Raw genomic sequence first — 12,500 nt, forward strand, 5'->3', positions numbered from 1 at the left:
AGCACAGTGTGTTCTGATTGGCTCAGAGCAGAACAGTGTGTTCTGATTGGCTCAGAGCAGAACAGTGAGTTCTGATTGGCTCAGAGCAGCACAGTGTGTTCTGATTGGCTCAGAGCAGCACAGTGTGTTCTGATTGGCTCAGAGCAGTACAGTGTGTTCTGATTGGCTCAGAGCAGCACAGTGTGTTCTGATTGGCTCAGAGCAGCACAGTGTGTTCTGATTGGCTGAGAGCAGAACAGTGTGGTCTGATTGGCTCAGAGCAGTACAGTGTGTTCTGATTGGCTGAGAGCAGAACAGTGTGTTCTGATTGGCTCAGAGCAGAACAGTGTGTTCTGATTGGCTCACAGCACTTGGTCCCGTAACAAACAGATGATGAAATGAAAGCTGTCAGTGTGTTAGCAGGTGTGTGTGTGTGTGTGTGTGTGTGTGTGTTTACCTGAGCGTCTGGTTGCTGGTGTTGTCTGTGTTTGCCCATCGCTCGGACTGAACGACTCACTGGGGGTTTGGGGATCTGCACTACAGCTGTCTGAATACGGTCCATGATCTCCTGCTGCTTCCTACGAGCCTGTCGGTGCTACACACACACACACACACACACTCCTACTCAGATATGTGAGAATGATGATGTTGAACACTGATGGATATAATAAGCACAATAGCCAGTTTAATATAACAGATAGTTAGCATAACAGCTATCGAGTAATCCAGCTAGTCAGACCGTTGTCTAGTTAGCGAGATGATTAGTAAGCAGGTTGTTCTGTATTTTGCTGCTGTAGAAATGAGTAGAAATGAAGACACAGGGTGAGTCTTTCACCTTCTGGATGTCCTGCAGTCTCATCTGATCCTGCAGGTGGCGCCGTCTCTCCTCGCGCTCCAGTTCGGCTATCACTGAGCGGCTGTATGCATCACGGCCTCTCTTATCAAAGCGCTGTGCGATCTTCTGCATCTTCACGTCTGCCTCTCGCTTCACCATCGTCCTCAAACGCTGGAACACACACACACACACACACACACCAATTCTATCAGGATGTGTATACAGCACCGTGAGCTGATTTACAGACTCTGAGCAGGTGGAGCACCTCGGTGTAGATGTGCTTCTCCACACGGTGCAGTCTGGCGACGGCTGCAGGCTGCATGGTCTCCAGCACGGCGCCCGTCAGCCCTAAGCGCGTCTTCTTCTGCAGCAGGATGTAGAGCTGGTAGAGCAGGCGTGTGGCCGCCCCCTGCTGGCCCTGCATCACCGCCTTGGCCATGCCCAGGTCAAAGGGCACGCCCAGGAGCTGCAGCGTGGGCTCTAGACGCGTGAAGTTGTTCAGCTTGGCATTAGCCGTGCTGAAACACACACACACACACACACACGAAGATACACGTGTGTGACTTGAGTAGAGTTTTAAGATGATCCTTGTTACACTGTACGAGATCCTGAATTCTATAACAGACTGTGTGATAGCGTGTGTTCTCCATGTCAGATTATACGATGAAGATAACGACAGACCTGCGATTAAAGAACGTTACTAGAAAATGGCTCAAGCAGAAAACAAACTCACATAAACACACATTCTTCACGGTGAGCTTTTTAAAATGTTTTCTGTCCATTAGCATGTTTTGTTTACGTTTCTCCATCGCTGCTACCGTGTCTGTAGCTGTCCCACGAGTTTGCCCTCCTCCTACTGGTGGATTTTAGCAGCGCTCGCACTCCGAGACTTTAATCATAGATTTCTCACACTGACAGAACTTTGTCCTCGGTGGTGTCTGTGGACTTTTCTGAACAACAACAAAATCAGGCATAAAAATATAAGTGTTGTCTCCCCACAGCTCCAGCTTTCCGTGTGCGATCCTGAGCTCGGGATGCCGTCTGTGTGGAGGAGTTTCACACGTTCTCCCCACGTCCATGTGGGTTTCCTCCAGCTTCTCCGGCTTCCTCACACCTCCCAGATACATGCGGGCAGGTGGACATTATATTACTCCTAGATGTGAAGGACTGTGTGTGTGTGTGTGTGTGTGTGTGTGTGTGTGTGTGTGTTGAATTGGCATTCCATCCTGGGTGTATTCCCACTTCACACCCAGTGTTTTCCAGGGATAAACTCCGGATCCACCACCCTGACCAGGATAATGTGCTTACTGAATCTAATGAATCTAACAGCATTCATTTCAACAAATAAAATAAAGCCTGTTTAATAAAGAAATACAGATTAATAAAATAAAAGAAATCCAGTTTAATAAAAGAAATCCAGTTTAATAAGGAAATCCAGATTAATTTAATAAAAGAAATCCAGTTTAATAAAATAAAAGAAATCCAGTTTAATAAAAGAAATACAGTTTAATAAAATAAATCCAGATTAATAAAATAAAAGAAATCCAGTTTAATAAAATAAAAGAAATCCAGATTAATAAAAGAAATCTTGTTTAATAAAATAAATCCAGTTTAATAAAGAAATCCAGATTAATAAAATAAATCCAGTTTAATAAAATAAATCCAGTTTAATAAAAGAAATCCAGATTAATAAAATAAATCCAGTTTAATAAAAGAAATCCAGATTAATAAAATAAATCCAGTTTAATAAAAGAAATCCAGATTAATAAAATAAATCCAGTTTAATAAAGAAATCCAGTTTAATAAAATAAAAGAAATCCAGTTTAATAAAATAAAAGAAATCCTGTTTAATAAAAGAAATCCTGTTTAATAAAAGAAATCCAGTTTAATAAAATAAAAGAAATCCTGTTTAATAAAAGAAATCCTGTTTAATAAAAGAAATCCTGTTTAATAAAAGAAATCTTGTTTAATAAAGAAATGCACGGTTTGTGAGTGTGGTGCTTTCACTGTTTATTAGCAGACAGGTAAATAAGAGGGAAGAAGTGTTAGATTAGATTGTGTTATAATAAAGGAAATGTAATACACACCTGTGTTTGGAGAACTGGTGGAAATCCTGCTGGAGCTGGTGTTTGTGCAGAACTTCACCCAGAAGATACCCGTTAGAGAAATCTTTAGCCAAAGAAAGCGGCTCTGCATTTACATACAACACACCACATCAGATCAGACTGGATTTATCTCCAGATTACATTAGATTACTCATCAGATTAGATTAGATTAGATTGGATTTCTCATCAGATTAGATTAGATTGGATTTCTCATCAGATTAGATTAGATTAGATTGGATTTCTCATCAGATTAGATTAGTCGGCTAAAGCTAGCTGGCTAGCAGCACACACACACAGACAGGAGGAAAGCTCACCGACGGCTTTGGACAGCCGGAGCTCCCGGTTCAGCCACCGACACAGAATATCAGACATCCTGAGCGCTGTGGCGGCCCGAGAGCCGGATTCTCCTGTCACAGACTCCACACGGCGGACTGACTGAGTTTAAAGATGGCGGCGGCTTGTTTACGGTTTGTTGCTATGGTTCAGTCTTCAGCTTCTCCTCAGAGGAACTCGCGAAATGGCGCCGCTGTCGTCATGGTAACCAAGCGCGCGAAGCGCAGCCGCTCAGCGTTAGCTCCTTAGCTTCTAAGCTAACGCTTCCGGCTGCTGAGGTAAATTTACACAGACTGTAATCAGCGCTTAACTAAAACACACAAACTTTATATTATTTTATTTATTTTAGGTCCAATGAAAAGAAGAAATGAAGAACGAAAGTGAAAAACTGCCATCTGTCCCCTTCTCTCTGTTTATATCAGTCTGTTTATATCAGTCTGTTTATATCAGTCTGTTTGTCCTTTTATTCATGTGTGTGAAATATGAGGAGATTATTAATAATAATTACAAACAGTTAAACAAAGCTTCCAGAGAAATATAGATTTATAAATATTCATATTTGTATATTTATACCATTCATCTTTCCTTCAATCTAAACATCAATCTGTTCATCTGTGTGTTGTGTGTGTGTGTGTATCTGTATCTGTGTTGTGTGTGTGTGTATCTGTGTTGTGTGTGTGTGTATCTGTGTGTTGTGTGTGAGTGTATCTGTGTTGTGTGTGTGTGTATCTGTGTGTGTGAGTGTATCTGTGTTGTGTGTGTGTGTGTATCTGTATCTGTGTTGTGTGTGTGTGTATCTGTGTTGTGTGTGTGTGTGTATCTGTATCTGTGTTGTGTGTGTGTGTATCTGTGTTGTGTGTGTGTGTATCTGTGTTGTGTGTGTGTGTATCTGTGTGTTGTGTGTGAGTGTATCTGTGTTGTGTGTGTGTGTATCTGTGTTGTGTGTGTGTGTATCTGTATCTGTGTGTTGTGTGTGTGTGTGTGTATCTGTGTTGTGTGTGTGTATCTGTATCTGTGTGTTGTGTGTGTGTGTGTATCTGTGTGTTGTGTGTGTGTGTATCTGTGTGTTGTGTGTGAGTGTATCTGTGTTGTGTGTGTGTGTATCTGTGTGTGTGTGTGTATCTGTGTGTTGTGTGTGTGTGTATCTGTATCTGTGTTGTGTGTGTGTGTATCTGTGTTGTGTGTGTGTGTATCTGTGTGTTGTGTGTGAGTGTATCTGTGTTGTGTGTGTGTGTATCTGTGTTGTGTGTGTGTGTATCTGTATCTGTGTGTTGTGTGTGTGTGTATCTGTGTTGTGTGTGTGTATCTGTATCTGTGTGTTGTGTGTGTGTGTGTATCTGTGTGTTGTGTGTGTGTGTATCTGTGTGTTGTGTGTGAGTGTATCTGTGTTGTGTGTGTGTGTATCTGTGTGTGTGTGTGTATCTGTGTGTTGTGTGTGTGTGTATCTGTGTTGTGTGTGTGTGTATCTGTATCTGTGTGTTGTGTGTGTGTGTGTGTGTATCTGTGTGTTGTGTGTGAGTGTATCTGTGTTGTGTGTGTGTGTATCTGTGTGTTGTGTGTGAGTGTATCTGTATCTGTGTGTTGTGTGTGTGTGTGTATCTGTGTGTTGTGTGTGTGTGTGTGTATCTGTGTGTGTGTGTGTGTGTGTGTGTATCTGTGTGTTGTGTGTGAGTGTATCTGTGTTGTGTGTGTGTGTATCTGTGTGTTGTGTGTGAGTGTATCTGTGTTGTGTGTGTGTGTGTATCTGTATCTGTGTGTTGTGTGTGTATCTGTGTGTTGTGTTTGTGTGTATCTGTGTGTTGTGTGTGAGTGTATCTGTGTTGTGTGTGTATCTGTGTGTGTGTGTGTGTGTATCTGTGTTGTGTGTGAGTGTATCTGTGTTGTGTGTGTGTATCTGTATCTGTGTGTTGTGTGTGTGTGTGTGTGTGTGTGTGTATCTGTAGCTGTGTGTTGTGTGTATGTGTGTGTGTGTGTGTGTGTATCTGTGTGTTGTGTGAGTGTGTGTGTATCTGTATCTGTGTGTTGTGTGTGAGTGTATCTGTGTTGTGTGTGTGTATCTGTATCTATGTGTTGTGTGTGTGTTGTGTGTATTGTTGTGTATCTGTGTGTTGTGTGAGTGTGTGTGTATCTGTATCTGTGTGTTGTGTGTGTGTTGTGTGTATGTTGTGTATCTGTATCTGTGTGGTGTGTGTGTGTTGTGTGTATGTTGTGTATCTGTATCTGTGTGTTGTGTGTGTGTTGTGTGTATGTTGTGTATCTGTATCTGTGTGTTGTGTGTGAGTGTATCTGTGTTGTGTGTGTGTATCTGTATCTATGTGTTGTGTGTGTGTTGTGTGTATGTTGTGTATCTGTGTGTTGTGTGAGTGTGTGTGTATCTGTATCTGTGTGTTGTGTGTGTGTGTTGTGTGTATGTTGTGTATCTGTATCTGTGTGGTGTGTGTGTGTTGTGTGTATGTTGTGTATCTGTATCTGTGTGTTGTGTGTGTGTTGTGTGTATGTTGTGTATCTGTATCTGTGTGGTGTGTGTGTGTTGTGTGTATGTTGTGTATCTGTATCTGTGTGGTGTGTGTGTGTATATATATCTGTATCTGTGTGTGTGTGTGTGTATATCTGTATCTGTGTTTGCGTGTGTGTGTGTTGTGTGTGTGTTGTGTGTGAGTGTGTGTGCGGAGAACACTGGGTGTAAAGGCAGGAATACACACTGGATCCATCACACATTCATTCACACTTAGTTTGGTGTAGCGAGGCCACCTGTTGCTGGGAGGCGTGAGGAGAACCTGGAGGAAACCTGGAGGAAACCTGGAGGAAACCCACACGGACATGGGGAGAACATGTGAAGGTCCACACTGAGCTCATGAGTTATGGATCATCTCTCAGGGACGCGTGAGACGGAGAGCGAGGAACGTGCAGCTCAGTGTGACGAGGTTCCTCATAAACCCTGAAGCCTGGAGTCGGACCTCAGAACCTGCTGCTGCTGCTTTTACTTTAAACCTAAGAAACATCTGAATCTGATATCTCCGTATTTTTACTGTATCACTCATTCTATTGCTTTTTAAATAAATAAATACACCGACAACATGTACTCACTACTGTCTGTTTATTATTTATTTACTGCTTATTAGTTATTTACTGTTTACTATTTATTTACTGTTTGATTGTAAAGATGTTTGAGCCACAGTTTGTATGAAAATTGCTCTATAAATGAAGTGATCATTATTATTACTGCTTTTAACATTAGAAATGTGTAGAAATCTTTAGCTGATTTTAAATCCAGACTAAAATGTTTATAAATAAATAAATTTGTGTATAAATGAAAGATTTATAGAAAATTCTTTATTGCTAGTAAATAGAAATTGTGCACTTTGTCATAAATGGACTGATCTTTAAATATTTTATACGTAAAGGCTGAGAGTTTAGACACAGATGAACATAAATAAATAAAAATTGTTATTAAAACTTGTTCATTGTGATAATTTATATTTTCTTTTAAAAAATCTTTTGAAAAAGTGAAACTGAAGAAACTCCTGTTTGCACTCGAGCAATAAGAATTAATTCTCAAGCTTCAGTTCCTGATTTAAAAAATACTGTTTGGTAATTAATAATTAAATTAAGGAATTATTAAAAATATTACATTTATATCTGTTTATTTCTTGGCAACAACAACAAAAAACACCTAAAGTGTGAGTTTATTACTTTAAAAATGCAAAGTAAACACACACAGCTGGATATTCGATGCTCTTTATTATCTGTTATACATACGGCAGGTTAGTGTCTCAAGAGTATACAGAGCTCAGTAACACACACACACACTCACACACACACACACACACACACACTCACACACACACACACACACACTCACACACACACACACACTCACACACACTCACAGGCCACAGTGTTAGTGATGGATTATAACATCTGTTAAATTTAATATTTATACATTTTCATATAACAGTAGCAATATCTGTAGCTGATTTTACTCACAAACAGTTTTAGTGTCATTATGCGCTGAATCCCACACAGCTCCCTACTCCCTACACCCTACTCCCTACACCCTACTCCCTACACCCTATCCCCTACTCCCTACACCCTATCCCCTACACCCTACTCCCTACACCCCACACCCTACACCCTACACCCTACTCCCTACACCCTATCCCCTACTCCCTATCCCCTACTCCCTACACCCTATCCCCTACACCCCACACCCTATCCCCTACACCCTACTCCCTACACCCTACTCCCCACACCCTACTCCCTACACCCCACACCCTACTCCCTATTCCCTACACCCCACACCCTATCCCCTACACCCTACTCCCTACACCCTACTCCCCACACCCTATCCCCTACTCCCTACACCCTACTCCCTATCCCCTACTCCCTATCCCCTACTCCCTACGCCCTACTCCCTATCCCCTACTCCCCACACCCTATCCCCTACTCCCTACACCCTACTCCCTATCCCCTACTCCCTACACCCTATCCCCTACTCCCTACGCCCTACTCCCTACTCCCTACACCCTATCCCCTACACCCTACTCCCTACACCCTACTCCCCACACCCTACCCCCTACACCCTACTCCCTATACCCTACACCCTACACCCTACTCCCTAATCCCTTCACCCTACTCTCTACACCCTAATCCCTACTCCCTAAATACTACTCCCTACACCCTATATCCTACTCTGTACTCCCTACACCCTATATTCTACTCCCTACACACTACTCCCTATACCCTATACCCTACTCCCTACACCCTATACCCTACTCCCTATGTAGTGTAGTAAAGCTCTAACTGACAGTTGATCATTTCTCATCTGCGCTGCCTCCTGAAAGGATCCCACCCCCTCTGTAGTGCACTAGATTTCCATTAGATTGCTGCCTGAAGTTAGCATCTGTCCAATACTAGGACTGCTGGAAGACACCTGTCCCCATGCTGCCTACCTAGGGAACCTTCACCCAAGCAGAACGCTACCTGTGATAACAGTAATGTGTGTGTGTTGTGAATATCCCGGTCAATATATGACCCTAACACACACACACACACACACACACACACTAAACAAATGATATTTACATTTAATCAGCTTAATAGTGTGAGAATAAAACTAAAAATGAAATGTAACATCCAGCTTCCTCTTCCTGCTCTTACGGTTCCAATTCAGTTTCCACTGCGCCCTCGTCCACTTCCCCTAACGACCCAGAAGCCTGCAGCAGCGACCAATCAGAGCGCACGGCTCGTTTCCGCTGAACCTATTGCAAACCCTGAAGAGCCACATCGACTCGCTCACTAGCTAGCGTGCTAATTAGCGAGCATGCTAAGTAGCTATCAGAGCACAGTTCTGTCAGCTGCTGTATGCAGACGGAGCAAATGCAAACAAATATATATTTTAACATTCCAGTCTGAAATTTAAAAAGATGTCAGCCATATGGAAAATAAATTGTGCTGGGTTACAGCAGTGCATTCTGGGTAATTAAACATGCTTTGGTAATCGTCAGTGACGTCGATTTTTCTCTAACACTCATCTCCCACACTGCACTAAAGTAACACAGTGAAATAAAGTCTTTAGCTGATTAACTGATTAATTAAGTAAAAAAAATTCTGAGTAACAAACACTGAAAGAGCTTCACAGCAAAATCTCTAAAAAGCGACACACACACAGCGTGAAGTCAGAGTGCTGTTTCGTTCATCACTTCAAACATCAGTAACCTTAATAAAACTGTAACATCTCACAGTAGTATGGCAAGCTTCAGGAACTAAATCCACACACACACACACACACACACACACACACACACACACACAAGGTAGGCGTGTCCTGATAGTTTATACCATGATAAGTGCTGATCTTACGATGATGCTACAGCTACACGTTTACCCGCGTCTGCTCTCACTACATCATCACTCGTTCACTCACAATCCCTCGCTCATTTTTCAGCTTCGACACAACCTCAGGACAGCTAACACAGCCAGCTACCTGGTGAAAGAAATGACTTGGAGAGGCTGCGTTAACATGTTAGCTAGCTCACGTAACCATGGCAACAGTGTCAGGAGATGAAATCAGAAGAGGAGGTGTCGGTTAGGAGACGGCGGCTCTGCTCCTCCCTCGGTAATGCCCAACAGAACTGTGGGATTGTCCTTTCTTCTTCAACTCTTTCTAAAATGAAGTGAAGTAAAGGTCAGTAACGCGTGTCCCAGGAGACGCCGGTCTTTACGCTGCCTTCTGAACGGGACAGGATTCATTCCTGCTCCCTAGCTAGGCACCCTCCTGTTCAGTGAAGGTTACAGTGAAGCGCACCTCAGGCGCGGTGCGAGCGATTATCAGCACACGCCCACTGGCTGAGCACACAGACGCTCAGACTGGCTCTGTCACATGAGATGATGGGTTGGTGCTAATAGCGTTTCTCAGCTGCTCAGTAGTGAGAGCTAACCACGCTAACACCACACACACACACACACACACACACACACTCTTTAACACACAAAGCGAATCAATCAGATAGCACATGTCTCCTTTACACTGCAACTACGAGGCTAATGCTGCTAATGAGGTTTATTTTAGTCTGTAAATAATGAGTGACATCATTACATTTATTCACTTATAATAATTATTCATATCACTCATTATTAAATAAACATCTACTGCTACAGTCTGGCTTTGGAGCTGGAACCTAAAGGGGTGTGGCCTACAGGACAGGAGTGGGGTGAGGCTTTGGGGTAAATCTAGGGGCGGGGCCTAAAAGGTGTGTCCTATAAGACAGGCTCTAGGGGGTGGGGCCTTGAGGTGAGGTACAGGGGTGGGGTCTAGGAGGCGTGGCTTATGAACTGGGCCTAGAGGGTGGGGTGTGGTCTAGCGAGGTTCTAGGGAAGGATTCTTCTGATGCTCAGCTACATTAGCCTCGTAACTCCAGCGCTAAATGAAGAGCATGTCTCAGTTAATCGCCTACATTTACGAGAACATGGTGGACATTTCAGATTTTGCTAAACAGCTCGTTTAAATGCATTTTAGACATGTGCAATTTTTAGAAATATTTCTTAAAATAGCTTTAAGCCCTTAAAAGCTCTTCAGAAGCAGATAAACTTATAAAGCGTAAACAAACATCACTAGCTGTCTGGTTGTGCGTCAGAGCAAAGCCAAAGCTAATAATCTGTGAATACTTTCAGGCAATAAAGTCAAAGCACTCGGTAAAAATATAAAAAAATTAGCACTGTAGTGTTACACGGGCAATCAATCAGGTGTACTGTGACCTGATTGGTTCCTCTGTTAGCCCCGCCCTCCTGTTTTAGCTTGCTTTTTGTTCATTTTTCAAATAATGCCATAAAATCAGTGAGCTTATACCAGAGCTAATGTGACCTGTGACCTGTGACCTGTCCATTAAACATCAGAGGACTTCAGAACGCCTGATAGGTAACTTTCACAAACACAACACTTGGGAAAGCAGCTACGTCGTTCAGCACAGCGCCCTCTACAGGACGGATAGTTATATATTTATATATTTATATATATTTACAGTTCAACCAAATATATAACGCAGCCAGGGAGACACTTTAGCCTGATGCTAAACTGGTGGCCGTAAGCTGTTAGCTATGTTAGCCGGTTAGCCAGCTGATGGACAGGAACATTGCGTACACTTCACTTCTGGATGAACTGCTCCTTTAAAGCTGAACCGTCTCTCACTAGCCGCTGCAGTACAGTAGTGTTTCAACTCCAACAAAATGATTTACAGTAAAGACACCAAGCCTTTTGAGTCACGAGGTCAAAGTCAAAGCTCATAAATCTGCAGAAATCTGTCCATCATCAGGGGAAGATGGCGACCTTTACGCTGCCTTCTGCATACGACAGACGTTATCTCGTGCTGCCCCAAGTCCTAGCACGCTCCCTACTTAGGCAGCTTCTTCTTCTTAAATGGAATGCAGGGTTAGTGCGGAGAATCTGAAGTGTCCTTAATGCGAAACGTCCTCGACAGTACCAACACGAATCGAGAAGGATCCGAGAAATCCATCCCATAATGCCTTTAATGAGTAGCAGTGATGTCTGACTGTTAAAGCTAAATGCTAATGCTAATTAGAATTTGCCAGAGAGGAGGTTTTGGAACCAGCTTCCCGACGACTCCGGATGCTCCTCCGAGGACTCCGGGATGAGGAACTGTGATGACGTCACCGAGGTCGGGCTTCCCAGCGAGTCGCACAAGTTTTCGTTCTCCGGAGAATCGGGTCTCCACGAGCACTGCGGCTTGTAGCCCGCGCTGGGGCTCTCCTCCCGGGGCTCCGCCTCCATCAGAGCCTCAGGCTGATTCTGGGGCCGGTAGGCGGGGCTTTGGATTCCCGTGTAGGTCACCTGCGTCTGCGCAGAATCCATGGAGCTCGTGGAACAATCGGAGGCGTCGCTCACCAGCTGGTTGTAGTAGCGCAGCAGCGCGGGTTCGTCCGAGTCCGTGTCCATTTCAACGTTCTGGTTATCGTCCTCGTCGTCATGGCGCCCTTCTTCCTGTCCGCCCGGGACCGTGACGAGCCCCTCCTTATCCGGACTCTCCACGATGTGCACCAGACTGTGTGGGGGGGGCTTCAGGTCCAGAGGACCCTGTTCACACAAACACACGCTAAACAATTATAATCCTCACGCAAAATCCATTTAACAAACACAAAACACAAACAATAAAAGCATTTACGGTTTTTGTTTTTATAATGTTTGCTTTTTTAAAAGCACAGAAACACAAACAGGACTGAAAAAATGCAAACACACCATCAGTTCAGTGTCTGGTCCCAGGGACTAGCCTAGCTAATCAATGCTAGCAAGTAGCTCCAAGTTAAAATGAACAAAATGCAGGAAGTGTCTTGAACAGAAAGAAGGGTGCAGGAAGTGCAATTAGCGCACAACACGCTAAACGCTTAGCTCACAACAGCTTCTTCTCTTTTTTAAATAATAAATGCAAACTATCAAAAACCAGTCTATCAGAAGTCTCAAACTGGTTTAACTTCAGCTATGAAAACCAAGACCTTTACCTTTAATAGTAACTGAACATCACCTTCTCAGTACGTCGCTAACTTACACCAAGTTGCTAATCGAGACTGTTAGCTAGCTTTTCCAAAAAAACAGAAGGAGCCAAAATCCTAACAGCAAAAACGTTAAATACATTTTATTACCTCATTGTGCTGTGGAACTTTATTAAAGATAAAATCTTCGCTCATAGCCGATCGGTGTAATAAGCAAGCGTTATGTTTTATAAACGTCGCGTGTC

The 12,500-nt window shown here is 43.3% G+C and overlaps 2 protein-coding genes across 5 annotated transcripts in view; both read right to left on the minus strand.

The window, feature by feature from the left end:
• spef2 (sperm flagellar 2) overlaps positions 1-3,498 on the minus strand; it is a 60,305-nt gene extending 56,807 nt beyond the window's left edge. For 2 of the 4 annotated variants that reach the window (XM_053228915.1, XM_053228913.1), the window contains exons 1-5: positions 3,234-3,497; positions 2,902-3,004; positions 1,080-1,332; positions 815-985; positions 437-574 (exon numbers count right to left, since the gene is read on the minus strand). In XM_053228915.1, the coding sequence (XP_053084890.1) occupies positions 437-574; positions 815-985; positions 1,080-1,332; positions 2,902-3,004; positions 3,234-3,291 (723 nt within the window). In that variant the 5' untranslated portion in view covers positions 3,292-3,497. Of the gene's footprint in view, positions 1-436; positions 575-814; positions 986-1,079; positions 1,333-2,901; positions 3,005-3,233 lie in introns of all 4 variants that reach the window. The other 2 variants (XM_053228914.1, XM_053228916.1) reach the window with 2 other exon arrangements.
• A 4,371-nt stretch (positions 3,499-7,869) lies between these two features.
• The window catches only part of lifra (LIF receptor subunit alpha a), a 27,957-nt gene continuing 23,326 nt past the window's right edge, over positions 7,870-12,500 (minus strand). The window contains exon 18 of the mRNA XM_053228964.1: positions 7,870-11,842. Coding sequence (XP_053084939.1) covers positions 11,327-11,842 — 516 coding nt within the window. The 3' untranslated portion in view covers positions 7,870-11,326. The remainder of the gene's footprint in view (positions 11,843-12,500) is intronic.

The sequence above is a fragment of the Pangasianodon hypophthalmus genome, chromosome 24 (genome assembly GCF_027358585.1).
Source record: "Pangasianodon hypophthalmus isolate fPanHyp1 chromosome 24, fPanHyp1.pri, whole genome shotgun sequence".
In the NCBI taxonomy this organism is placed as follows: domain Eukaryota; kingdom Metazoa; phylum Chordata; class Actinopteri; order Siluriformes; family Pangasiidae; genus Pangasianodon; species Pangasianodon hypophthalmus.